Source organism: Limanda limanda, chromosome 10 (genome assembly GCF_963576545.1).
Source record: "Limanda limanda chromosome 10, fLimLim1.1, whole genome shotgun sequence".
Lineage (NCBI taxonomy): Eukaryota > Metazoa > Chordata > Actinopteri > Pleuronectiformes > Pleuronectidae > Limanda > Limanda limanda.
Genome location: NC_083645.1, coordinates 12,188,058 through 12,215,326, shown reverse-complemented (window position 1 = coordinate 12,215,326; position 27,269 = coordinate 12,188,058). Strand labels below are relative to the sequence as shown.

At 43.1% G+C, this 27,269-nt stretch overlaps 3 protein-coding genes across 6 annotated transcripts; 2 read left to right on the top strand and 1 right to left on the bottom strand.

Annotated features, from left to right (window-relative positions):
- The first annotated feature begins 693 nt into the window (after positions 1 to 693).
- nsdhl (NAD(P) dependent steroid dehydrogenase-like) lies at positions 694 to 4,718 on the top strand. Its single transcript, XM_061079576.1, has 8 exons — positions 694 to 743; positions 844 to 967; positions 1,071 to 1,232; positions 2,090 to 2,236; positions 2,317 to 2,445; positions 2,753 to 2,895; positions 3,751 to 3,853; positions 3,998 to 4,718. The coding sequence occupies exons 2-8, from the start codon at positions 947 to 949 to the stop codon at positions 4,328 to 4,330; spliced, it is 1,038 nt and encodes a 345-aa protein (XP_060935559.1). The 5' UTR covers positions 694 to 743; positions 844 to 946; the 3' UTR covers positions 4,331 to 4,718.
- A 2,655-nt stretch (positions 4,719 to 7,373) lies between these two features.
- znf185 (zinc finger protein 185 with LIM domain) lies at positions 7,374 to 23,051 on the top strand. 3 transcript variants are annotated; one of them, XM_061078968.1, is made up of 33 exons: positions 7,374 to 7,534; positions 8,419 to 8,481; positions 8,737 to 8,857; positions 8,956 to 9,063; positions 9,170 to 9,196; positions 10,670 to 10,729; positions 10,834 to 10,881; positions 10,979 to 11,050; positions 11,146 to 11,226; positions 11,418 to 11,480; positions 11,628 to 11,750; positions 11,827 to 12,801; positions 13,574 to 13,624; positions 13,759 to 13,830; positions 14,124 to 14,198; positions 14,410 to 14,484; positions 14,935 to 15,015; positions 15,298 to 15,357; positions 15,480 to 15,533; positions 15,761 to 15,820; positions 16,410 to 16,460; positions 16,568 to 16,612; positions 16,822 to 16,869; positions 17,957 to 18,028; positions 18,167 to 18,229; positions 18,525 to 18,638; positions 18,917 to 18,964; positions 19,294 to 19,329; positions 19,908 to 19,979; positions 20,079 to 20,153; positions 20,266 to 20,331; positions 21,510 to 21,615; positions 22,483 to 23,051. In XM_061078968.1, the coding sequence occupies exons 2-33, from the start codon at positions 8,472 to 8,474 to the stop codon at positions 22,582 to 22,584; spliced, it is 3,114 nt and encodes a 1,037-aa protein (XP_060934951.1). In that variant the 5' UTR covers positions 7,374 to 7,534; positions 8,419 to 8,471; the 3' UTR covers positions 22,585 to 23,051. The 3 variants fall into 3 exon arrangements, with proteins under 3 accessions (XP_060934951.1, XP_060934953.1, XP_060934952.1); XM_061078969.1 differs by lacking the exon at positions 7,374 to 7,534 and adding an exon at positions 7,764 to 7,980; XM_061078970.1 differs by lacking the exon at positions 16,410 to 16,460.
- Positions 22,596 to 27,078, bottom strand: fut11 (fucosyltransferase 11 (alpha (1,3) fucosyltransferase)). 2 transcript variants are annotated; one of them, XM_061078971.1, is made up of 5 exons: positions 26,863 to 27,078; positions 26,213 to 26,554; positions 25,749 to 26,129; positions 24,193 to 24,815; positions 22,596 to 24,027 (listed from the first exon to the last, which is right to left on the bottom strand). In XM_061078971.1, the coding sequence occupies exons 2-5, from the start codon at positions 26,552 to 26,554 to the stop codon at positions 23,877 to 23,879; spliced, it is 1,497 nt and encodes a 498-aa protein (XP_060934954.1). In that variant the 5' UTR covers positions 26,863 to 27,078; the 3' UTR covers positions 22,596 to 23,876. The 2 variants fall into 2 exon arrangements, with proteins under 2 accessions (XP_060934954.1, XP_060934956.1); XM_061078973.1 differs by having other exon boundaries at positions 25,749 to 26,123.
- Positions 27,079 to 27,269: the final 191 nt, after the last annotated feature.

The following is a 27,269-nucleotide window of genomic DNA, read 5'->3' as shown; positions in this document are numbered from 1 at the left end:
GAAAGATGGATGATTTTTTACCATGATAACACATAAGGTACAGAAAACGATTTAGTATATAATCTGTGGAAACTGGACAATAAGTTTCTACACATATTTCTCCTGCCTTTACGCTATATATTAATTTAATTCACACTTCACATAACACACTTCATACATGTTCTGTGATATCTAATCAGTGGTCACTTTATTAGGTACAACTCCTCAACACAATACAATGCATTTTCTACAGCTCTTTTACTTTTCAAAATGTTGTGTTTTTATCCCTCCTATTATAATAATAATAAACTTGATTTACATAACACTTTTCTTCACATTGTTACAGTGCTTTGACCAAAAATGGTAAACAGAGAAAATAAAAGCAATACAACAATTAAGATCAAATGAATAGAAATGAAAACAGTATAAACATAAAACTTTATTCTCCATCAGACTGATATTACTGTAGGTTTATGTTCTCTAGTTGACACGAGAAGACCAAACTGCAGCTTGAAAAACCATCAATATTACATGTAACTCAGGGGGTGTGGTCTTTTTGCTGGGAAGTGTTTAGAATCAGCTTGTGATCCCTGATTGGCTCAAATTGTGGCGTTCTTTGACGTATTCGGAACGCGATTGGCTGTTCGCGGACGTCCCCTTCGTGCCGAGCGTGGGCTCCACCAATCACAGGGCAGCTCCCACTCAGCTGATACACACGGTGCTCGGTCTGCCGGCGGGACGCTTGTTCTCTGTCAGGACTTCAGGTGAGAGACCGCAGCAGCTTGTTTAAAGTTAATATTCATATTTAATCATTATGATGAATCATTATTAAAAGTCATGTTTATGTGTCTGTTGGATATTCAGTAAAACTGCTCGTTACAAGCTGCTGCTGCGGAGGAAACGCTCCTCCCCTCAGAGTGTCGGTGGTTCGATCCCTGCTCTCACCTGTTGATCACCTCTGCTCCTCATGGCCACACGGGTTCGACCGGTGAGTAGCGGGAGGAACATCACGTTCCCGACATCCGGTTTCAAGATGCTGTGTGTCCCCCTGTCACATGTTGATGGTGTTAATGCTGTGTCCGCCCCTGCAGGGCAGCAAGCGCTGCGCGGTGATCGGGGGCTCCGGGTTCCTGGGCAGACACCTGGTGGAGAAGCTGCTGGACCGAGGCTACACTGTGTCCGTGTTCGACATCCGCCAGAGCTACGAGCTGCCCGGGGTCACCTTCCACCTGGGAGACCTGTGTGACCCGCAGGTAACACACCGGGCTGATATCACGCAATGAATCAAACGCACCCAAGTAATGTCTTGAGGTTGTGTGGTTCTGTAGCAACACAAACCAGGATGGCACATAGCCAAAGTAGAAGGGCCCTCAGATAGTTAGCGAGTGCAGAGAGGTTATAGTATCACGTAAAACAACAATGTAAACAGTTGTTTGTGCAAATTCAAGACAAATTTAAATACTTCACCGTATTATCCACCAAATATTTGATCATACTAATATCTACGGTGGCCGAGAGAGCTCAATGCACTGCAAATTAAGAAAACACATGCAAATAGGAAAAAACACATGGAACTTGAAAAAAAAACAGATACAATTTAAGAAAACTTCTTCATCAATTTGACGACACATGTGCTCCAAGTAGCAAAAATGACCGTTTCCAGGGGACCCCAAAAAGTGATGAGCCTGGCCGTAGTTCAGAATTCATAAAAATTTGATGAAGTTTTTAATTTGCACGTGTTTTTTCTCTTTGCATGGGTTTTCTTAATTTGCAGTTATTTGAACTATCTAGGCCACTGTAGATAACTCATTACTCCATGGATTACTACTGTGACATGTAGGGATTACAGTAATACACATTTCTTTATTAGTACCTTGTACACCAACATTTTACGGGTTCTATCCTGAACCTACCTTTTCCCTCCAAGTGTTGTGGTAATTCATCCTGCAGTTTTTGTGTAATGTTGCTCACTAACAGACAAACATAACCTCCTTGTTTTGATACTCTTCAGATAACTCTTCTACCTGCATTACAATTTCAAATGAGCACACGAGACTTTAAATACTTTGACCCGCACCCTTGACTCTTCTGTGTGGTTGGGCTGCTGCAGGCTCTGGCCCCGGCCCTGAGAGATGTGTCCCTGGTCTTCCACTGTGCGTCTCCGGCCCCGGGGAGTGACAACCGGGCACTGTTTGAGACCGTGAACATCAAGGGCACACGCACAGTTATTCAGGCCTGTGCTGAGGCTGGAGTACAGGTGAGGCCGCCAGGAGATCAGAGACTTCCAATAGTTTGTAATGGTTTTTAATAACTTCTAAACTTGTTTGCTTTGGGCAGAAATTGGTCCTGACCAGCAGTGCCAGTGTGGTGTTTGAAGGGACAGACATTAAGAACGGAGGAGAGGACCTGCCCTACGCTAAGAAGCCCATCGACTACTACACAGAGACCAAGATCGAGCAGGAGAAGGTAGGAGAGGGTGTTTTTAATTTACCTGACTGGTGTCATCACTGTGGTTAGACAGACCCCAGCCGGTGGAGTTCTAGATCCTCATGATGTGACAACAGATGTGATTTTTGAATGAATTAGTGATTTTTCTCCTTACTTTTGAGAAAAGCATCAATTCTAATTTCACTGTTTGTCTTTTATTTTTATCAGCATCCCTAACAAACATAATATCAACATCACTAGTAATGGTTGCATCTTTCCTCGGCTTCCTTTGTTATTTGTGTCTCATCTGCCTCCTCACCTTCCCTCTTGGACTCTGTCTTTGTAGTTGGTCCTGGCAGCTTGTGACAAGGAGAAGGGTTTCCTCACCGTCGCCATCCGGCCCCACGGCATCTTCGGCCCTCGGGACCCCCAGCTGGTTCCGATCCTGGTGGACACGGCTCGTAGGGGCAAGATGAAGTTCATCATTGGGTAAGTCACTATCAGCTCACTGCGTTGATGGGGACACTCTAGCTGTTCTATCAATAGAAATATGACAAGCTACTCTGCAGCATTAACTTTGTGACTTGCAGCCTCACAGATATGGATATTTGGCAGCTGATAGCGATATTGAGGAGTAAAACACTTATGATGCAGATGTATATATATATTTAAAAAACTGACTGATTTCTTATATATCTAATGATTATGGCAAAGAAATATAATTGAGGCTTGATTTTTTACAGTTTGACCATAAACCTTATTATTAATAACAAAGAGAAAGAAAAAGACAGTTACAAACAAATATATAGAAGTTGAATTAAGAAAATAAACGTAAACATGAATGCGCATTGTTTATTATGTAAAATACAAGTTTTCATATTGGAAAATATTGGCTAACATAAACGCTGATGATGCACATATTGATTAATTTCAACTGGCAAACCTCATAAATCTTTCAGGCTCTAAAATTACTTTCTGAAGTCAGTTTAATTTATTCTAACATCAGTCAATGTGTGGTGTTGAATTTCATGACATTTCATTATCTCTGAAACCTTTCTCTAAACTCACTTGAATCCCCTGTTCCACTGTTTACATTAGGTTAACATTTCTTTTAGAGATGTTTGGATGTGACCTGCTGTGTTTGTAATGTACCTTCTATAGCACTTATTGCACATGTAAGCAAATACTAATTTAAGCCCTGACTAAAGTACACAAGAAAGTATTTTCTATTCCATCTATTTAGTTATTCAGCCCATAGCTTTTACCATTGTGCAGAGGGACAGATGATTCTTGTGTTCTAAATTATTCTTCACAAGTATTTCTCTTTCATGTCATTTCTCTCAGTGATGGGACTAATCTGGTGGATTTCACCTTTGTGGAGAACGTTGTGCATGGACACATCCTGGCTGCTGAGCGCCTGAAAGCCGACTCCCCCATCTGTGGAAAGGTGAGTGGAAGATTAAAGGCAAAATCTTATTTCAAACATTCTGTCAGTGGTGAGATTTGGCTTCGAGATCCATCGCCCATGTAAGTCCGTGCCGTCTTTGTAAGATCAAACATCGGGTCTTTTCATCTCCTCCTTCACTTTCAGCCGTACCACATCACCAATGACGAGCCGGTGAGATTCTGGGACTTCATGTCTGACGTGCTGGTCGGGCTGGGATACCCTGCTCCTCGCTACCACCTCCCCTACGCCCTGGTGTATGGACTGGCCCTGCTCCTCTGGCTGCTGGCCCTCATCCTGCGCCCTCTAGTGTCCTTTAAACCCACCTTTACTCCAATGAGAGTGGCCCTGGCTGGAACCCACCACTACTACAGCTGTGAACGAGCCAAGCAGGACATGGGCTACAAACCCGTGGTGGGTCTGAAGGAGGGGATCGCCCGCACCGTGCAGAGCTACCCTCACCTCAGACAAGGGGCATGACGTTACCATGGAGATGAAGACTGTAGAAACATGTGAATCTGTGCATGTCATTAGTTATGTGCGTGGTTAGAATAAGAGGATCAGGTCACACTGAATGGACAAATCAAATTTAGAAAAGAGACAGTTTTTCTTTTTCCAAACCTCACTGTGTGTTAATGGTCATGTGTGAATTTCACCAGCAGGTGGCAGCAGAGACGGCCCTTGTTCTGGTTAACACTTTACTGTCTGATATTAGAAAAGTTTTAAAGCACTAAGTAAACAGGTTATGTAAACCTGAAGTGATCTTACACTGTGGAAAACGTTCATGTTTCACCTGTGTGCTGTACACACGCTGAGATGCTGCTGATTAACCCAAATGCCTTAATACAAGTTTGTTTTCTTCATACAACTGGCATGATCATGGTTTTTACTACAATGACTATCTTCACATCACCTACCCTGCCCACAAAAGTATGTAGACAGGAATGTTACATTACAACACGTCATTTTGAGTTATGAAAATCTGTAATCTCACAGCACACAGGGACTCTTATGTCAAATAGTGTGTTTCCAACTGGTGGCTTCAGCTTGTGATTGCCCCTTTCTTGTTTCAACAAGACAATTACCCCCGCTCTCGACACAACGTCTCATACATATATAAAAATGGTTTTCTGTGTTTTATATTGAAGAATTTAATATGAGCCCCAACCTCATCCTCAGCCAAATCTTTAGGATCAGTGAGAACTGCGGCTGTGAGCCGGGCTTTATCGTTCAAAACCAGTGGCTGAATAAAGGCAAATCCCCACAGCCAGGTTAAAAAAAACTCAAGAGTGTAGGATGTTGTAACACGCAGCACATTTCAGGTCGTATTTAATAGCATTGATTCTCAAATGTTGAAAAAGGTTTTGATCCCTCTTACCTTTTGTATATCTTGATAGGATTCTGGTGCAATAGAAAGTCTTCAGTATGTGTAATAATAATCTGAAGTTCAGTAACTATATGAGTGAAAGAGAGGGCATTTCTCACTGAAAGTACTTGAGCCTTGAAACCCACTTCCCCCCTCACCTTCACACATTAATTCAGACATTTTAACACAACTAGTATGACAATAGAGCTCAAACCTCCACCAAGACCCAACAGTCCCCTTGAATCCAATCAAGCTGCACCAAATGTCACACTCTCATAGAGATCAGTTCCCTAAACATTACGGATTATTCTTTTTATCATCAAGATCCTTGAATTATTCTCTGGGATATTTGTGAAAATATAAAACAAATCCCCTATCTCACAATGGTAAAGAAAGTGATGACATATTTCTGGATCTGTTACCTTTGTCTAGATCCACTCCAAAACTGACCTGTGCCCATGTCACATCCTTCCAAGTTTCAAGTAAATTGGATTTGTATTTTTTTCGTGAACCTGCTGACACTTGAGAGATGGAACAAGCATTCTTCCCTGAGTAGGAGGAGGGATCCCAGTGATCACTTACTGCTTGGTTGTACATATGAGCGTGTGAGCGGACTTACAAATGAGATGCTTCCTATTTAAATACAGGACTAATGTTGGGTATCCACACACATTCGACCAAGGTACTTTTTTATCTCCACTGTGCTGCTGCACTGACTCTGCCTCTCTGGCATTAGATCAGTGTAGGCAAATCATTGGAGTGCTATTCAAGGACTGTCACTGAACACAATAATGGGATGGGCAATGAAAATGCATCACGAGCCACGATCCCTCTGTTGCCACATTCGATCATCCTGTCATGTTCACAATGACGCAGGTGTGATACAGATGTCACAGACGTGTGGTTGTCAGAGTGACTCATTATTACACCGCTTACGTTCCATGTGTCAATTAGCTTCGATGCATATTGGCTTTTTTTTCGAAGTCAAATCATTTTTCTCATTCCAAGCTTTGGCGTGGTGAAGACGAGGTGGGCGTTAGGTGCAGATACCTTGCATACTCGTTCTTTAATCTATGCAAGCAGCACCCAAATGATTCACAGCGAGAGTCAGAGCCACCGGGCAAGGCCGTCCGACTGGTTTCCTTGAGGGACAGGGATCCAGGAAGATAATAGAGTGGAGCGTTGACACTTGCCAGGGTGTTTTTCTTTTTCTTTGGCAGAGTGAAACCTTGGCTCTCAGACTTGCTAATGTCCTCTTCCGACTAGTCTCTGTGAGATGTTGCGAAATGGACCCACACCCTGTTTGTGATTTGAAACAGCTTCGTAGATGTGTGCACAGCGTGTGTGAGATTGTTTTTATATTGTACAGAACCAGTGGTGGGTCGGTCTCCGTGTTGAGGCCTTTCACACGGGGTTGGACAATTGCAGGAGAATAGACATCAATCTTTTTGTTTCTTTCACCTGCACAAACACAGTCACTCAGATTGAGCAAACGTCTTGTTTATCTAAGGCTCATAAAGAGAGTAAAACAAGTCACGACTCACTTTTACCAAGCTTTAATTATTATTTGTTTGTTACTAATGAGTGGTTGCGGTTTCTTTTTATAGAAAAACACATAAGGAAGAACTGCAACTTTTTTTATTTAAAGTATAAAATCAGAAATGTGTGGGTTCTCATTATATAGTACATCATTAGAATGACTGGTTGTGCATTGTGTTTGGTGGCGTCTGGGCCCCTGTCTCTGTGTCTGTTTGTTGTCTCAGTCCAACTCAGTGTGTGTTGTTCTTGATCTCATTTTAATGATGTGCGCTGCTGCCTGGGTTTTCCTACCCACTGAGCGTGAGAGCCGAGCTCCCACAGGAGATGTTGCTGCGACTTGCTTCACTTGTATATGCGGCCTTGTCGTCGCTCTCCCTTCCGTTGGCCCGGCTTGCTCTCGGAGTTGATTGTCAGTCACCTGTACGACAGGTATACGCTCGCTTACCTACTCCCAAAGAACAAAGCGCCGCTGTAGTAAACAAAAAGTCAGTTCTTAGCAACCTCAGCTGCATGCATACACACACACAGACACACACCCACACAGAGGCAGAGACAAACACTCTGCTCCACCCCACGTCTAACTTCCTTGACTGGCTGGGCTTGTTAGTGCTCATACGCCCGTACTTGTTCACAGCAGCTCAGGGACCGAGGCACCTGTCAGACAGAGGAATACTTTCCCTCCACTCACACACAGGAACACACACACACACACATACTCAGTCACTGACTCTCAGCTGAACTGCATGGACTTTGCTCTGCTAGGCGGAAAGTGATCACAGGTAGGCAGACGTTTGTGATGATATTGTAAATACAAATTATCTAGACCTTTTTTCTGTATTTAAGAATTCTCTGTGATCAGCATTAAGTGTGAGAGTGTGTGAAAAGTGTTTAGTCACCATATTTCGGTGTGTTTTCTCTTCTTCGTGGCTTTTTCAGCTGTCTCTCCCGCTCTGTCCTCGCCTTAAAGGCCATTATTGCTCTCCATTAATCATTTGTCGTGTGTGTGTGTGTGTGTTTACTGATGTGTTAAACCCAGGATAAATATGCTCTCTGAGCTCTCTGTGTATTTGCTCTATCGCCAACCTTCGTATCCTTAAGAGACGATGAGTTGAGCATTAGAAAGAGTGAATTAACCTTCCCTCCGGAGTAATCGTTGGATTTGCATTCTGAAATCGGTAGCACCCTTTTTGCATGAGCTGAAGTCCGCTCCTGCTTTTCAGATAAGGTAACACTCGTCAGTGTTTCATTAATATTGTCTTTTTTCTTCCTGAAGTCCTTGGAGGAGTGTGTTTGCCTTTAAGCAGTTCATTTGAAATGTAAACAAAATCAAGTCATTTAGACGTATGAAAGGAGGCAGTATTTTTCCACCCTTATAAATCAGTCTGTGTGGGTATATTTTGTATGCAAAGATAAACGGTGATATGTCTGTGTGTGTCTCCCATTCATATTTAGGAAACTGAAGAATTTTCTTTTGTATTTTGGAAAGTGGTAGGACAGGCTGATCTACATGTCTAAATGATGAGACTGAGGAATGCTTTACAGAAAACATGCTCCCTACTGGGAGGGAGCAGGAGACATTTTGAAACTGTGACTGTGCCTTGTGACAAATTACATTCCGCTCTTGGAATCTTTTCCTTTAACGTGTCCTCTGTCGTTGTTTTAGGCGGCTTGTAAATTAAACAGAAGAAAGGCGGGAGAGAAACCTCGAGAAGAAACATGTCAAAAGGTGAGCACGATGACTGATGGGAACGTCACTGTGAGATGAGCTGTTCCTCCGTTTAGAGCAGAGGGCGTCTCCACATCGGGCTGTGGACTGTAAACTCTGTCATGGCCCTGATTTAAAGAAAAAACCCAAAGTGGTTGATGATCGGGCCCAAAGGAAGACTGAAAATCATGCATGGTATCATATGATGCAGGCTATAGGGTTATCTCAGATGGTGTGTAGGTGGATGATGTGTGTGTGTGTATGTGTGTGTCTCAGAGGGGAACAGAGCAGCTGTATTTTCCACCACCAAAGTGCGGACCAAGCTGAAGGGAGATGGCAGCTGGCTCCAGCGCACCAGTGAACCTCAGGCCGAACCCGAGGAGGAGGTGAAACCCTGGTAAGACCACGTGACTCAGCTCAGCTTCATCACGTCCTCCACATCCATTTCTCAAGTTCACCGCAATGACTAAACCAAGTGGCTGTGCCTCCATGCAGGTTGGCAGAGGTGAGGGCCAACCGTGTGAATGGAGCCCCCATCGAGACCAGTCCAGGGCCTTCGCCAACAAAGCCCGCACTGCCGCCCAACAAGCCTGACGCCGGCAGGTAAACACCGGTTTCTGATGTCACCCGTGCAGTTTTGTGTAGCTCACTGTGAAACCTGCAACCAAACAATGATTGTGCTGATAACGAGTCTCTGTTTTGAACCTAGAGCGCCAACGTCAGGATATATGATCAGGTAAGAGTTCTCATGAAATTATAAACACGTCAGGCCGGTGACATTTGTGTTTCTGTGTTTGGAGACAGCAAAGGAATAAACAGAACTTTTACAGTTAATGGTCACTATGAGGTCAAAATGAGAAGGGAAGTAAACTACTCCAACAACTTACTGCTCTAGATTTCTGAATTTCGATGGCAACTCAATCTTATTTTTGGCATCTTATCTTTTGTTCTGATCATTTATCTTTCATACTTAACATTGTTTTGTCACGTTTTTTGGACCCATTTTAAATGATAAAGATGCAGAAACTGTCAGACAGGTTTTTATCTTCTCGCGCCTTGAGTATTGCAACATTCATGCCTGAACCAAAAATGCTGCAACGACTTGAGTTTATTGAAAACCCGGCCGTTTGACTTTGAACAGGAACAAATAGTTTGAATCATATTACACCTGTTTTAACCACATTACACTGACTCCCTGTTTGTTTTAGGATTGATTTTCTTTGGAATTTAGACCTTTTAATCCCGGATGAGCCTTTGCGTAGCTTGTGATCCTCGGGTAGAGGAGCTTCTGCAGTCAGGGCCCAAAGACTCTGACCTGCATGAGGAAATAAAACTGGCAATCAGTGACACACAACTCTACTGAAAAGCCTCTCCTGATTTTATTTGAGTTGTTTGTTGACCTATTAGTTTATTAACACTGATAGAAGTACCTCAGAGCGAACTATAATTATGGAGCTCTTTGTGATTTCATCTGAACTTTTAACTTATTTTATTTCTGTCCTTTTATTTGATCTGTTATCTTTCTTATTGTTAAGCACTTTGTAATTGTGTTTTGAAAAGTGCTATATAATTAAAGTTATTTGGTTAAGTCATTATTATAACTAATACTAAGAATTCTAGTGCCGCGGGCTGCAGGGACTTAGTTGGTTCCATGTGTTGACATGAGTATTTCTCACTCACCATTAACTATTTACCAAATGATATCTTAAAAATAAAAGGTTCTTATTGACTTTTTCTACTACACATCATTCACACGCTGTCAGAGGCCAATTAGAGTTCAGTGCCTCGCACAAGGAGCCGAGGATTGAACCACCGACCTTGTTGTTAGTTGATGACCCGCTCTACCTCTTGAACCACAGCCGCCTAAATGTCATTACTACAACACTCACCTATAGGGTGTCATGCTTCCCTTGAGGTGTGATGAGAGGATACGAACCCCTGCAGAAATGATCAGGAGACCCTGTAACTTGGTCAAAGCTTCCAAAAACTAGTTTTGCTTCCAAATAGGATGAATGGAGGGAAACCTGACCAATAAAACTTAATATTACATGAATTTGCCGAGCAATTTCTAGTTTTTGTTTTTACGGCGTAGCTGGAATATCTGAGCTATGAAAACTGCACTTCAGGGGACTTTTTGTAATGAAATCATAGATTATTTATAGAGAGAAAAAAGTATATGTCTACTCACACTTTTTGTTTTGTCCTTCAGAGGCATTTTCACAAAACTGGACGAGAAGCCTGCATCATTGCCCACATCCAACGGCTCAAGGTAAGAGCTTCTCTCACCTGAACGAGCAGCGATCACAGTGGTTGCTGATGCACTCGCACTGACCCCTCAGATTCCCTCACATACTTCGTTGTTCTTTCTTGCAGTGGAACGACGCAATTCAACAAAAAAGCCTCGGAGAGCTACAAGAGAATGTGAGCGTGCACAAATAAGGTTCCCGGTGAGTGGCTGGCAGCTGTGTGATAATGTATTTTCATTAGGTGTGTGTGTGTGTGTGTTTCTGTCCCTCAGAGCCCCCCACACGGTGAGGCCCACTTCGGAGAACCAGGAGGACCTTCTGAGCACTGAGGAGCAGGAGAAACGGTGAGACTCCCCCTCGCACAAAGAACGCCATCCAATCTGAAGTCGCATGCCCCCCCCGAGAGATTACATTAACATCATAATGATTTATCTCGCAGGACGGAGGCAGCCAGCAATGTTCTGAAGACGTCGTCAGTCAGGCATCGGTCTTATGTGCTCTCTGCTGCTAAGAAATTTGAGTACGTACTCCATGTCTTGTGTCTCCTTATCTTAACGCTCAACCTGTTTCTGGGATTCTTAAATCGTAAAAGAAGTGAGTTAAAAAGCATTAAAAAAGGTAAAAAAAACCATCAGGAAATTGCTCTTTTCACTCATATATGATGAGAATGTATGATGGTGTGTATAAAAGCTGTGTGATGAAAACCCTCAGGTCCATTGACAAAGCCGCTGACACCTCGCCGGTCGTCAACAATATATCATTTGTGGCGAAAAGGTAAAGGCTCCCTCTTATATATTAAAATCTGGAAAATATGTGAATTTCTGATGTCTGATTTAATGTGTGTTTCGTCTTTCTGTTTTAATGTGTGTACTCATCTCCACCCATTTTTTCATGCACGTGTGCTTGGCTGCAAATGTGCAGGGTTGAGATTGTAGATGACGATGAGGAAGCCACGACGCCACCACCTGTCAGCTACCCCAGCCCCACTCCTGCCATCCCCGTCCCATATGTCGCTCCCGCCCCGATGGCCAGTCCAAGGAAAATGTAGGTCCTGCCTTTCCATTTCCAGTGGAACAAGGGATTTCTGTTCCGTTTCATTCATTGTCTGTCTTGTTTACAGTGCGGAAACAAACGTGAAAACATCCGCTGATGTCATCGTCGATGAGCCAGTGGCTCCGAAGCTTCTGGGGCCACTACCGGACCTTTTGAAAGAAGACCCCTCTCCAGTGTCTGTGACGCAGAAGGACCCGTTTGAAGGCATGAACCCAGGATGCACCAAGGTGGCCACACCGCTCCCTGAACTCATCCCAGTGTTAGTAGAAGCAGTTAATAAGGAGCCAGAACCTGAGGAGCCAGATGTTTCTGATCAAACCGACACCTCTCTGGTTAAAATCACCCCGGATTTACCAAACCTGGTGTCAACCACTCCAGCTCGATTTGTCCCAAAATCACCGGCTCCATTGTCCCCTGCCCTGACTTCAACTTTCCCAAAATTACCTGCTCCATTGTCCCCTGCCCTGACTTCAACTGTCCTAAAATTCCCAGCTCCATTGTCCCCTGCCCCGACTTCAACTGTCCAAAAATCACCGGCTCCATTGTCCCCTGCCCTGACTTCAACTGTCCAAAAATCACCGGCTCCATTGTCCCCTACCCTGACTTCAACTGTCCCAAAATCATCGGCTCCATTGTCCCCTGCCCTGACTTCAACTTTCCCAAAATTCCCTGCTCCATTGTCCCCTGCCCCGACTTCAACTGTCCAGAAATCACCGGCTCCATTGTCCCCTGCCCTGACTTCAACTTTCCCAAAATTCCCTGCTCCATTGTCCCCTGCCCTGACTTCAACTGTCCCAAAATCATCGGCTCCATTGTCCCCTGCCCCGACTTCAACTTTCCCAAAATTCCCTGCTCCATTGTCCCCTGCCCTGACTTCAACTGTCCAAAAATCCCCGGCTCCATTGTCCCCTGCCCTGACTTCAACGTTCCCAGAATCCCTTGCTCCAGTGTCTACAGTAACAACGATCACAGTGATAACAGAACCTATACCTGAACCTGAAGAAGAACCTGAACCACAATCTAAACCTTCTTCCATGACAAGGTCAGATTCTAACCAACTAATATCCGTGTTGTAGCTCAGCATTAGTGGTGGAAAGTAATGACTTCAGTCTATACTTATACTTGAGTATTTGCTATTTTATTCTCCAACTCTACACTTCAGACAAAAAAACATTTACTTCCTCTGCCAAGGAGGTTATGTTTTCATCTGTTAAAAATTTAGCAGGATCATGCAAATTTGGTCACAGGGTGGAAACCCTTAAAATTTGTTAAATTTTCTATTTCACTTTCTTTTCGCTTTTGATAGTTTTTTCTCAGTTTGTGCCGTGTGGGGCACATCTAAATAAAAACCTTGCTCTAGTGAATTTAAATGTGGTTTCATATGTGCTCTACTGAGTAGTTAAATATATGAAGATACAGGAGCCATGTTTATGCCACTCTTTACTCTATAAGTACATTTAGCTGGCAATAATGTTTATACTCCTCTAAAGCAAAAGGTTTAAACACAGAACTTTTACTTGTAAGAGCGAAATTAATTATTAAAGTATTGAATGAAGGAAAGTATTTGTATCGTATATTCTACCATAGCAACAGTATAACATACCGCAGTGCTCTGTGATTATGAGCCTCAAACATTAACCATGATGTTTGCACAAATATTATTAATAATGTTTGAATATCGAAAAATTCTCAAACAAAGCTTAAAATGGACTTTCAGAATGTTTTCTTTGTTCGTGTCAGCCGTATGTTTGCTCTCATTCCTTTCACGTGTGTGATGGAAAAACCATGTGTTTGTTCTCCATCTATCTTCACAGCTCCAGAGTTGACACGCTCGCTGCCTTTTACGACACTCTCGTTCCCACCAGGTAGTGGAAAGAGAGAAAGATGAAAGCAATATGTGTATATATATCCAACATGAAAAGAAAATCATTACCATGGCTCTGGCGTGCTCCAGCCTTAACAAAGTGCCATCTGATAATCTGAGTTTTTTCCTCCGTAGTCTCAAGGATGATGAGCCAGAGCTGGCAAAGGAACAAGGAGGCCCAGCAGACAGCCGCACCACAGAGAGCAGGTACAAAAACCAACAGTTTCCTCATTCCTGTCATAGCAGGGCTGGCAAGAAAACACATAGTCACAAAAAAATGCCGCTGTGTTCACTTCAGAGTAATCACAAAATACCCCAGATCTCAGTTTCAGTCACCTGAAAGCCCCTCACTCAAGAGGGTGTTCCAGATTGGCCTTCATATGTGGCACTTAAAAAGTGTAGTTTGTGTGTGTGTGAGTGTGTGTGTGTGTGTGTGTGTGTGTGTGTGTGTGTGTGTTTGTCAAACCAGGTGAACTCATTTGCTCTCTTACTTCCTGCAGAGCTGCGGAGGAGCCCGATCCAGTTTTTAGCGACGCTGAGCCAATGACAGACGATCTCCTGGCATTCGATGATGGGTTTGTTAACAAATATGTTCTCACTGATTGTGCAATAAAGCAAGGCTCTGAATATTTCCCACAAGGTGGCACTGTTGGACATCCTATGATTTTCCTCTATTCTAATTCAACCGGTCTGCTCCTGCCTATGAAATATCCTCTGAATCCTCCAACTTCGCTCATTATGTCCTCCTCTTCCTCCTCATCCTCCTCCTCCTCTCCACCGCTGCAGTCCACAGGAGGCAGTAGTGCCTGTTCCCCCGAGCCCAGGACGCTGGAGTCAGGATCTGCTCAGTGGATTTGATAGGTAAAGGAAGAACTCTCTCCCACCCAAACCCCAAATACATCTATCCATCCATGATCAGGGATATTGGGGAAAAGCATGTACACCCTGGACAGGGCGCCATCATAACACAGGGCTGACATATAGAGACAACATTCTTATTCCAATTCACACCTACTGTACAGATCAATGTCTTTGGAAGCCATACTCAGGGCAAACCCAGGTAAACACAAGGAGAACATGCAGACTCTACACAGAAAGACCCCAGCTGAACTGGGTCTTCCAAACTGGAAACCCCTCTTGCTGTGAAGCGACAGTGTTAACCACTGCTCCACTGTGCCACCCACCCCCTAAACACAGTCAGGCACAGACACATCCAAGCTGGAACATCACCTTAACTCACCTTTCCACAGTTTTAAAGGGAGCTGGTGCACAAACGTTGTATTTGACTTTGGTGTTCTGGGTTTTCTCCAGTGAGCCAAACCCAGAGATGACCAGCGGCGCCCTGGATCTCCTGGCTACTGATGTGATTCCATTCAGCACAGAGACACGCAGGTGAGAAAGAGTCCCATTCACTTTCATCACTACATATGGAGAAGGTAGAGGGGGTGAGAATCTCAGATCCCTAAGGTGGACGATTTGTAATAAACCCCCCCAATGTGCACCATAAAACCGGGCTCCTCCACCCCCTGTGCTCTATTCTAACCCCTGGACAGAGTCTGAGTGACTGAGTAATACTTTGAAAACAGAGAAGCTGCATCTTATCTGCAGCGCGGCTGGAAATAGAAGGGATTGTTGTACTGATTAGTATTGTGGCTTTGTTTTTGTTTCCGCCAGCCCCAGCGTGCAGCGAGAGGAGGAGAAGCAGACAGATGAGACAGCAGGAGAAACACAAAGGTAGAGGGGAGATGACAGGCTGCTCTTAAACAATTAACTATCTGCTCCGAGCTGCTCCCGCTCACAAATGCATTTTATTCAGATGTGGTTTACTGCATACTAACGCTCTCTCTGCCCACCAGCCGCACAGAGACCGTCACTATAACCACCAGGACAGTGATTATTACTGACCAAAGGTACGAGACCACACACAAGCAGAAGGCGTCTGGCCTGCACTATATTCAGACGGTTTTCCTGCTTGTTAAATAGTTCAGGAGATTCCAAGCTTATCTAATGGACTGGCACTTTAAATAGTGGATGAGAAGAACCACCCTAACCTTTACTTGCCCTCTTTTCCTTTCTTTTTGTATTCCCATCATGCCCTTCATCCGTACCTCCCTCCTTCTACCTTCCATCTGTGCAGTGAAGAGGACAAAGCAGATCCCTGGAGCTCACATGTGACAACATCAGTTACTGAATCGAGGTAGTTTGTTCACTGCCACATCAGATGAGTCCCAGTGCTTTAGGATGTCTGTGTCCCAGTGTATTTCATATATAGATATATGTGAGTGTGTGTAAAAAGTAGTTTGCCCCTTACTGATGCTGAGTAGAGAGAGTGAATTTACTTAAAATAATTGATTAAACTGGGAGAAACGTTCATTTTAAATAATCAAATTAAGTTTAAAGTGCTTAATAAGATAATATTGATTGTCTTTCAGAAAAAGTCTAATTGGTTAAATATCTGAAAAATATCTGAAAAACTCAGACAAAATGAATGACTTTGTTGTTTAATTGGTATTGACTGCGACCAGGGTTCAGTTTAGGTGAAGAAAACCTGAAATACACGGAGGTTTGTTTCTCCATGCGGCAGCACAATAGTCTTTCCATTTGTCAAAGACATCCCCATTCTGATTTTGATTGAGTCTGGCCGCCTCCCGCTCCTCTGTGTTTCTGTTTACCATTCAAACTGCATTAAATCTTTCCATTATGAGTCAATGTGATCAGAATTCCTCCGACACAAGATGGGCCACGCTGACAATTGAGAGTGAAATCAGTGTGAAATTGTTTTTCAGCTCGGCTGATCCGTTTGATCCATATCCGATAGGGACCACATCCCCTAACAGGTAATCATATTGGTTTGGAGCTGTGACTGTTTTCCAGGCAGCCAGATAGCATCTCCCCATGCATAATGCAGCACTTTCTGATTATGAGCCACTTTTCTCTGCTGCAGCTCCTCTGACCTGCTCCAGCCCCTCGCAGATATTTCCATCAACAGGTACATGAATGATAATGCAAATGCCTCTTTTTCTATACTCTAACCTCTGTTTGTCACATGTTACTGCATCTTATCCTCTTTACTACAACTGCTTCACTTTGAGACGTTATGGCTATCCATTCATAATCAGCAGAAAGCAATCTGCTGTGTGGCGACGGTGCATCTTATTGATATGCATTGATTTCTTATTTATGTCCTTATTTCTTCAGCGCACCAACCACATTCATGGAGAATAAAGATCCGAGTCCAGAACCACAGTACGTTGGGGATTTTATCTTTTCATCTGAAATGAAGCCAGTGAAATAAGGCTGCGACTAACTATGGCTTCCAGTGTTGATGAATTTGTTTTCTTTGTTAATTAAAACAAAAAAAAGATACGATCTGATAATGCTCTTAACAGAAAATTAATTGGAAAACAATTTTGATAATCGGCTCCAACTTTTAAATGTGATGATTTTCTGCATGTTGATTATATTTGGTATTCTGGACTATTAGCTTCAGTCCTGAGAAACTACAATAAGTTCTTCACTGTTTTACTGACTTTTGATCGATAAAACTAAGTAGACTGGCACCCAGTAGAGCACATACCTTCATCACGACCCAATAGACCCCTTCAACTCAATCAAGCCGCCAAACTCTAAAATATCAGTCCCCAATTTTGATAATATCAAAAAAAACATTTTGCATCCTTCCACCAAGTTGCGTGGGAATCCGTCCAGTAGTTTTTGAGTAATCTTGCTAACAAGGAAACGACTCTAACTTCCTTGGGGGAGAAAAACATTATCTGTAGATTAACCAATTATAGAAATGATGGGTAATAGCAGCTAAGCAGTACTTTTCGTAAAAATAGTTTAGTCAAATATCAGATTTTGAAAAACATTTGTTGGAATTTTTCAGAGACGTCAGACATTTGTTTTTAAATTTTGAGCAGTGACTTTCAGATGATAAGGTTATTAAACAGAGTAAAAGCAGTGAATTCCTCCCTTTGAGAAGAAGCAACTAGAAAATTGTCCCATTTTTGCTTTAAATTATTGAACTGCTTTTCAACTAAATGATTAACGAGTCGTCATTCCAGCACGGAAATGGAAATGTCTTTAGATGCAGTGTGTCTGTGTCTTGAATGATCCTTTTATTCTTCTCCACCCTCTTTGTGTGTGACAGTATTAGTGGCAACGCACTGAAATCCCCGGCAAGCTAGTGCTTAGCTGTGTCCTGACCGTGCGAGCTCAGACCTGCAGAAATCTATTTCTCAGACGGCGGACATTATTACCGATGTCTAATATGCTCCACCTGTCACAACGTTCCTCATTTCTCTTTACCTCTGTCTCCACTTTGGCTCCTCAGTCTCGGCACTCAGCGGTCATGGGCACGCACATGGGACACCATCACACCTCAGCAGGCCAGCACAGAGGAGAGGTGATGACACGCTTCGATTTCCTCTTACACTTCCACACACAATGAGGCCGACTGTGTTTTTTTCATTCATTCATCTACATGCGCCCACGTCCTTGTCTATTACGCGCTAAAAGCTTTTTACTGTACGTCCCCTCTCAGCCAAGAGGCCGAACCGGAGGACCAAGCCGGAGACCAACAGACGATGATCATGTTCGAGAGAAAGTAAGTCATCGGTGTTTTGTTAAAAGCCTCTCTGCTCCTTTTTTTCCCGTAACCTCCTTCCCTTTCACTGTGGGTGAAGTAACTAGGCTTTTGATGCGTCTATTCATCGAGCCATGAGACATTGTGCACTGGTGCTGATGAAAATAGGTCAGATACTACATATATTGGTTACAACTGTGACACACACAGATCCACTTCCAGCCTTCTCTCTCCTTTTCTTTTCTCCCTCCAACAACACCCATTGTGAATTTGTCACCGTACATCATGTAATGCCACGCTTTTGTTTGTGCTCAAGGTCCAAGGAGAACGACTCCCCATGGGACAGGTGGACATCCCCCACTGTCTATACTATCGCTACAGAAGAGGACGAGGAAGAAGAGGAGGAGGAGGAAGAGGAGGAGGAGTTGAGGTACCTCTACAGTAGCTGAGCTCATTAAACGCATATTAAAGCCCTTTTATTTTTTTTGTATCGTTTTAGCAGGATGTGATTATAGCACCTTAACATTCAACGGCTGTCAACCATTTAATTGAAAGCGAGCTAAATACAAGTTCCTCGCGGCTCACTCTGAGAATAATCATCTTCTCCTCAACTTGTTTAAAAAAGAAAAAAAAAACATTAATATGGTCACAGTTTTTCATCAGTGCTGCCAGACTTATTATAATGCTGGGTTGTTCTCTGTTTTGCAGCTCGAAGGAAACACACACAGAGACAGTCACAACCGTCACCACCATCAGGTTGGAGAAACTTTTGAAATCCTTTAAAAAAAAGAATTCCCTGCTTTGTGAAGATGAAACCCCACTTTGTTCAGTTTAGAAGGAGTGGGAAGCGTGAGTGGCATGTAGGTGTTGTTTATGAATTACAATGCACGGGAGGAGGTGCTCTCAGGATGAGGCAATGCCGCAGTGCAAAAGAAAAACAGACCACACCTGGTCAATAAACCCTGATCCCTCTGGAGCTGTGAGTTAGAAAGATCAGCTTTATCCACTTGGCTGGATCGCGTCCAGCTTATTGACTGCTATAGCCTCCAGTAAAAAGTCTAATACAGCTTTCTTTATTTTTCCAGGGAGATACACGGTGAGCCAGAGCCCGCTATGGATCGGTAAGTTTATGATTTTTGTTTGTGTCGGACGCAGCACAATGCGAGACGACTTTCTCCAGAGTGTTATTTTCAACTATTTGGTCTGCTGATTTTCTCACTTTTATAAAAACAATCCTTTTTTTCTGCTGGAGCGTTTGTTTTTTTATGACTGCAGGAGTTTCCAAAAAAAGGGAAGGAAATTATCAGCCACAACAATAAAAGGCAGTAACCTGTTTTGACTGTTTTAACACGGTTGTTTATGTTGATTATTAAACCCTGGATCTAAGGTTACATACAACCGTCTCCCGTCTCAACTCTGAACTAGCTTGAAGTTAAATGACAATTTTTTTCTCATTGTCTCTCCATTTGCCCTCATTTCCTTCCCCCCAATTATCAGTCTCCAGATGTCAGATTAATGATGCGTATTAGTGATGTCAGACCAAGGGCCGTTAAACAGCTTGCCATTAACAAGCGATGGCAGAAAATGATGATCTCCTGAGTTACATGTGACAGATGCATGAGTCCCTCTGTTTAAGTCACCGTGCTGCTGGCGTCAGTGAGTGAACGATGAGACTAACACCGCTGCACTTTGTCTCCAGGTATGAAACCTACACCAGGTCGGTGACTCAAGAGGAGCGCCCGGTCTCATCACCAGAGCCGGAGACCAAAAAGTGAGGGATTTGTCTAGTTTACAATTTTGAGTTTTAGATGACAAAATACATCTGTTTCAACCCCTCACACTGTTGCTCTTTCCCCTGTCTCTGCTCAAGGCCGTTTGTGTATTTGAAGGAATACGTCAATACCTCAGAGGAGTCCTCGCATAACGCCAGAGATGAATCCAATAGGTTCGGCCTCTACATTGTTTACACAATCAAATAACAGCATTGATTTGAAAACAGAAAACTGCTGAAAAACACGGTTTTCGTGATGAATCACTTATTTCTCCTGTTTCCACAGAGGGACGGATTATTTGACATCGAGCTCCACCAGTTACTCGTACAGCAGCCCCTCCACGTACCCCAGGTAATAACACAGCTCCCTAAACCTGGTTTAAACCAGATAGAAGACTTTTCCTCTTGTTTTTGCGATTTCAATTTAAATGATTTTTCCTTTTTTTTTTTACACTATTTATGTTTCACTTCCACTAACATTTCAATTCCTTTCAATGCTCGTGCTTCAATTGACGCTTCAAATCTTTTCACATCTGTTTCTTAAGCTTTGAACGGGAATTGAAACTTCCCACAGCTTCTTCTCTTTCATACCCAATTTCCTCAAACTGTTTTCTTCTTCTTCTTTCGCTTTATCCCCTTTGAGGAATCTCAAGCCCAGTTTATCACTTCAACTTCCTTTTTACTCTTTTCAGCTTTTTTATTTACCTAAAAACGAAAAATTAACTTCAATATTTTAACTTAAGCCAACAGTTGTTTCAGTTAATACATTTTCACAAAATAGCTGACACCAGCTCAATTTATCACTTATACTTGACTGACACTTCAAATCCTTTCAGATCGGAGGTATTGAGTTCCACAATAACCACTTCCCACAACTTCTACTGTTCATATCCAATTGCTTTCACGGCTTACGCTTCAGCCGACACTTCTTTCAGTTTACAGGCTTTTATTAAATCTCCAGCTCAATTATATTTCGAATGACAGTTCGAATCAGCATTTTCAAGTCAAAACATAAACTTGACTAAGAGCTTCCACTTACACGTAAAACTCTTTCTGTTCTACCACTTCACCTCCCCTCAGCTTTTGTATTGTGATTGCTTTATCATCTTTACCTTCATCTTCTTTGCATTTAAAATGTTTTAACCGTATTCAGCGAGTACATTTTGCTTTTGGCAGTTGCTCTTGTTTTCATAGTGGGTCAAATTATTTGATACCAAACTCCTCCACTTAACTCCGGGCCACAACGCTATTCCCTAAACCGGTTTTAAACCAGCTTTAAGCTTAAGGTCCCCCTGCCTTGTTTTTCCCCTTCTGAGGAAACTAGATATGTGTAAGCAGCAGGGCAGAAATTCCACCAAACCTGCTCATTAGGAGGCTAAGCAGGGATATGAAAGGATTATTTACACTTCTTAAATTCCCTCACTGGGGACGGAAATGGTCGCAGGTTATTGAAGCAGACAGAGCGGCTGCGTCTGCACGAGAGATGTGTGGGAATGAGCTGCCAAACTAACTTGTCTCAATCTTCCCCAGCGGCCCACTGTCATCCAGCTGTACGTTCTGCGGAGAGCTTGTGGGCGATGATGCTAAGATCACCATCGAGCACCTCAATATCAACTGTCATCCCGCCTGCTTCAAGGTAATTCATCTATCTGTGCCGATGCACTGTCCTTTTTATTGGCGTCTGTAAAAATGGAAACGCTCACATGTCCCTGGGGTAAATTAGCATTTCTGAATGACAGATACTAAAATTACACACAGCTCTGAATCCAGCATCTAAACAGTGGGGAACTCTGTGGCTCAACAGTTTGACTACACAAAGCTTTGTCAGGGTTCCTGTAGGTTTCAACAAGAGAATTTGAAGATCTTTTTAAGACAAATCTGAAGGATTATTATGGAGCCACATTTTTCTCACGCTTCTCGCTAATTGAATATGAGGTAGAGTAGCCTAGTAGAGAATAACTGCTTGAAACGCCACATTATCTATAGTCAGTAGTTATAATTTTTCCTACAGCCAAGCTGAGTGTAGTTATCAGTTCCACGTTGGTCTTGTTTGTAGTTTAAATACAGCGTGCTAATATCTGTCTTATTGAGAAAGAACACCGACAAAAATAGCAATCATCATTAAAATAACTAATAACAATCTAAAAGTAGTTGAGACTATTATCTATATGACGTATATAACACTTTTTAAATTTTTAGAACTCTTTATGGACTACAATTTTTAATTTATTCTATTCCTTTTATCCATTGGCAGAGCAGTTGATAAGCGTTTTCCCCAGTAATACAGAATTTTAACTTTTTAAAAAACAAATCATGTTCAGTCATTGTGTATTACCAGTCCATGTAACAATTGGTTTAATCAGTCACTAGCGCTAAAACTGTTTTCTGTCTGTTATGGAACGGAAAACAAGAGTGACTGAATTTCAAGGATTAAAAACATTGCTCTGCACCGTGGTTTCTTTTAATTATATTTTCTAATGGCATTCTCACCTTTCTTTTTCAGTGTGGTGTGTGTAATAAGGATATGGGAGACCTGCTCTTCAGTATGTTCCTACACGGAGGGAAAGTCCACTGCGAGAGCTGCTACTCCAAAGCTTTGGACTGATTGTCTGAGCTCTTCAGCGTCCTCTTATCCTCGTCCCCCTTCCCTTCATGTTCATTTGCATATAAAGTGAGAACTGTGCTTTAGCAGAAATGTTGGACTGTGTTCAGTTTGAACCTTGCTGCGGTTTAGGGTGATCAAAGAGACTCTCATAGTGAACAATATGATTTCTTCTGCTTCCATTAGGTAAAATTCCTAATTTCTCAAACATGTTATTCAAGCTTGTGTTTGTCTGTTTCTTCCCTGGTGGTGAGAGCTGTATCTTCCTCAGTAGACTATGAAGGATATGCCTGTACAACATGCTTTGCTGTGAACAGGCAAGTGGGGTGCAATATTATGATTTAGCTTTTTGAGTAGTTATATGCAAGATTATTACTTTGTTACATGTTTACTTTCTTTGTTCTTCTTGATACAAAACAGTGTGTTCACATATATGATGCCTTGTTAACAAAATAAAGTGATTTATATGAGCATGGTAAAAAATATGTCATACAAAGTTAGTGTCCAAAGAGACACACAATACTATCCTGGAGTCTCAAGCAGTTACATGTTTTAGAAAAGTATTTTTTTTTTTTTTAAATGATTGCACATAGAGATGATTTTAGCATCATGTAACAGAATACAGTTCGTGATAGAATAAAGTATCCACCACAGAAATTCATTAGCTAAGCTGTTCCTGAGAACTCCCTCACAAACGCAGTGGTGACTTCCCACCGGGAGCTGTGCTTAACTTTACATTCGCATCCAATTCCTCGGTGAAACAATATTCTCCTTGCATAGTCACTTGAAATAGCTGTGAACATGAATATGGCCTTAGCTAATAACCATCAGCTACCTGCTGGGTAACAGTAATGTAGTTCACTGGCTGCAGTCTTGATGGTCTTCACACACAGTCGGGCAGAACTCCCTCAGTAAAGAGGACAAGTCTTTGGCTCGGCCCCAATCCAATGAAAATGTGCCTCCCATGAGAATGAGCATCTCGAGGACAGCTGCACTGCATTCAGTTAGCGTTAACACCACAGGGCAGAGTAAGGGCAACGATGGCTACACAGTTAGAGTCATTAACCTACTTAAAAATATTGGCATATAGGACCATGAAACATAATTTCCCCATTATTGCACCTTGGATAAAGGACAAAAGTAACACGTCAGCTGAATTCAGTATCGAAATCTGCTACTAAACGGCTCCTACGAGTAAAAGAGTTTTGGCTCAGGTGCAGAAATGAGTAATTTCCGCTTCAGTCCCTCATTTCAACAGATGGGCTGCAGGATATCGGACCCTTCTCCAGCCTCGGTTAGTGTTTTCCTCTGGCTCTGCTCACAGCCATGTTCTGGATGTGCTTCCACAGCAGCGAAGGGTCCGACTCGTTGTGTCTTATCAGAGACTCCAGCCCCTCTGCTTGGTCCAGACTCTGCCAGTAATCCTGAGGCCATGTTTTCAACCATCTGCAGACAGATACAAACAGATAAGCCTCATCACAGAGTACATTTTAATTAGACAATTAAAATAGGGAGGATTTGTCTCCCCACGAGAACTTGTTATTCAAGTTGACACACAGGAGGTTGAAGGATTTCCCAGCTGGCACCGCGAGCAATTTAAGACAAACTCACCCGTCCTCTGCAGGTAAGTCTTGGACGTCTCCGAACCCGGGGCTGGGCATGGGGCATCCCATGTGAGAGTTGTCGGCCATTTTAGGCTGATGGGGTGGGTTCTTCTTAGGGGCTTTCCTATATCCCCGCTCTGCTGCCAGCCGTGCATTCTCCTGGTCGCACACGAAACATTCAAATCCATTCAGGTAGTTCGGTTTGCTCATGTCATTAACCCCCCACTCGCGAGTCTCCAGAGCCTCCAGCAGGAGGGTGTTTGTCACGTGGCTCGGCTTCTTAAACTCCAAATATCTTGCGTATTCATCGTCATTCTCGTCCAGTAGCTTGAGGAAGTCGGCCAGAGCTTTAGGTGAGGGGAAGTTATCGATGATGATGGCAGAGTGGTCGTTGGGCATCCAGTCCGCCACTACGGAGGAGCCTCGGTAGACGGGAACGCAGCCCTGATGCAGAGGCCGCCACAGCTTCTCCGTCATATAATCTGGACACAGACCGTTCTCCAGCGCCAGGTGGAACTTGTACCGCGCCACGAAGTTCATGAATCTGAGATCCTCGCCGGTAGCGGTGCCCGTGTCCTCCAGATGTGCAGGTAGAGGCTTGTTGTTCAAGCATTTCCCGTAAGAGTCCACCTACAGAGACAGAAATTATATGTGAGAATTGAGATCATGAACGGGCAATGAAAACGTGTAATAAATTACTGAGTAGACAGTGACAAAGATTTAATGGCATAAATGTTTCATAAAACCCTGATTAAACATTTTAATTAGAATCTCACTGATGGGAATTCACAAACATCACTGAGAGCATCATCACTGTTTATTACCTTCACCAACCAACCTGTGTACAAACTCTCAGCTAGATATTTATAATGCATGCAAGCTAACTGGTCTGTATTTTAAAAAGTGTTTACGGCATGATTCAAACTAAAGATGGGAAACAATACTGGTGAAAGATGTGAACTATTTGAGAATATTTAGTTTCAACAGTGAGATTGAACTGAAACACACATGACCAAATTACTACCACAAAAAATCAGAAACTATTTATTTATCTTTGGCTCATTCTAGCAGACACTGGAATAGTCATTGGAAATATTACAGCTCTCAACTAGGACAGAACGTCACTGCTTGGAATGCCAACAAGCACCAAGGAGAACAAGCACATTGCTCTTATACTTGCTAGTTTGCTCTAGTTGCCTGGTACATTCCACATTTTTTAATTATTAATCGCAAAGTTTTTATGAATGTTTGACATAAACTGTGTTTTATTTGTGTGTAACTTCATTTTATTCTCCTCTATACTATCAACTGATTATCTTACTCTTGTTTTTACTTTCTTTAAAATTAAATATAGGGTGTTGGTGGAGGCGTGTGTTCACTGAGCACCTTTCCAGTTATTCTTGTTATTTATTGCAAGTCAAATGATCACAGCACCTTAGTTGAACAATTGTATTTCCCTGGTCACATAGGTAATTATAGATAAATCATTAAGTGGCAACACCTACACTTATTTGGTATTAGTGGTAGTAAACATGGCCCTGAGAGACTTCCTCTGTTCTGTACCTGGATGTACTTCATCAGCTCCTTCACATATCTGTCTCTGTCGGATGGAACGTCGCAGTGAGACTGCATGTACAGCACAGGAGCCAGGCCCCCCCCCCTCAGGCGGTTCTTCTCCTGCAGGGACACGGCTGTGGGCTGCAGCAGGTAGTCCAGAGTGGGAAGCCACTGCAGACTCAGAGGATAGTCGGACTCTCTGCGAAACGTGGCTGTGTAGTTGAACAGCCTGATGCCCGGTCCGTGAGAGAGGAAGTAGTTATTCATGGGGGACTCTTCGTGGAACAGCGCCCAGGTCTGGTGCTGGAGACGAGGTAGCGGCGCCTCATAGGCCCTGAAGTCCGTCCCGTAGAAGATGATGGAAGCCGTCCGCTTGTAGAGCTGCACCTTTCAAGATCAAACTCAAAATTACTGGCAGGACACTTTGGGATGATTATTATTATGTAGAGAGGTTACATATTTTGTGGCACCTTGCGGTTACTCGTGGCCAGGCAGGAGGACGTGGCACAGTCGATGCGTTCGGTGTCACCGGGGAAATGCGGGAACAGCCCGCCGGTCCACCAGAGGATGATGGGCAGCTCCTTGTTGCCGCGGCGATCCACGTTGCCGGGGCCTCTGTAGGAAGTGATAATGGAGGAGAACTCCATGTCTGACAGAGCACTCTGGGGCTGAAAGGCTGCACGCTCCACCGCATCCAGATCCTCCAGGGTGACACGCTCGTCTGGGACGGAGGCGAAGGAGACCCACACCCAGCACAGGACTCCAAACAGCCCCAGACACACACAGGGCACCAGCCTGACCCTACCTGCCATCTGTGGGGGGGAACAGAGCAGAGAATGGGTTTCAGAGACTGTTTATAACCGGATATACGTGGTCAACAGTGAGATAACACATCCAACAACATGATTGGTGTTGGCCTGAGTCTTCAGATTATCATGTTGAGCTGCCTTAATAATCATATATGGAAATAAAGTGATGTTTATACTTTAAGCCAACTTCATTTGTTCAGCACCCAGAGGAGAATCACTTCACTTCATACGTGTCAGCGCTGTAAAATCACAGTCTATGTGTAAAACACGTATACATGTCGGTATACGGGGAGTAAAGGAGAGTTTCCTACCGTTATTACGGCTGTAAACACATCAAGATAGGTTTCTCTTTATTCTTCAACAACTTCTTCCGTTATTCTCCCTGAAAACTCGGTCCCGTCGAGCGATGACAACAAGATGCTGATGTGTGTGCAGAGGGAGCAAACAGCTGGACTCTTCTTCTACGTTTCTGCTTCTTTTCCTTCTTCGTCTCCTTCTTCTTTGGGTCGCAAACTATCGTGTCGTCGAACAGCGCCTCCAACAGGTCACGTCCCGCTAAAGACCTGTGAGATACACAGCTCCAGTTTGTTCAGTTCGTTTCTGTCACAGAATATTACAGACATTTTAAGATGTTTAGCGTTATGATTGTGTTCTTTTATTTTTCTGAATCATATATTTAATAGAATAATAATAAGAGGAACCGATGGAAATATAAAGC

Excerpts from the sequence above, each read along its gene's own strand:
- nsdhl (XM_061079576.1), top strand. The coding sequence starts at position 947 with ATGGCCACACGGGTTCGACCG. Across the intron at positions 1,233-2,089 it reads GAGACCTGTGTGACCCGCAG|GCTCTGGCCCCGGCCCTGAG; the intron begins GTAACACACCGG and ends GGGCTGCTGCAG. Across the intron at positions 3,854-3,997 it reads ACTCCCCCATCTGTGGAAAG|CCGTACCACATCACCAATGA; the intron begins GTGAGTGGAAGA and ends CTTCACTTTCAG.
- znf185 (XM_061078968.1), top strand. Across the intron at positions 12,802-13,573 it reads AAACCTTCTTCCATGACAAG|CTCCAGAGTTGACACGCTCG; the intron begins GTCAGATTCTAA and ends CTATCTTCACAG. Across the intron at positions 16,613-16,821 it reads GCAGATATTTCCATCAACAG|CGCACCAACCACATTCATGG; the intron begins GTACATGAATGA and ends TTATTTCTTCAG.
- fut11 (XM_061078971.1), bottom strand. The coding sequence starts at position 26,554 with ATGGCAGGTAGGGTCAGGCTGGTGCCCTGTGTGTGTCTGGGGCTGTTT. Across the intron at positions 24,816-25,748 it reads AGCTGATGAAGTACATCCAG|GTGGACTCTTACGGGAAATG; the intron begins GTACAGAACAGA and ends CTGTCTCTGTAG. Across the intron at positions 24,028-24,192 it reads GACTTACCTGCAGAGGACGG|ATGGTTGAAAACATGGCCTC; the intron begins GTGAGTTTGTCT and ends ATCTGTCTGCAG.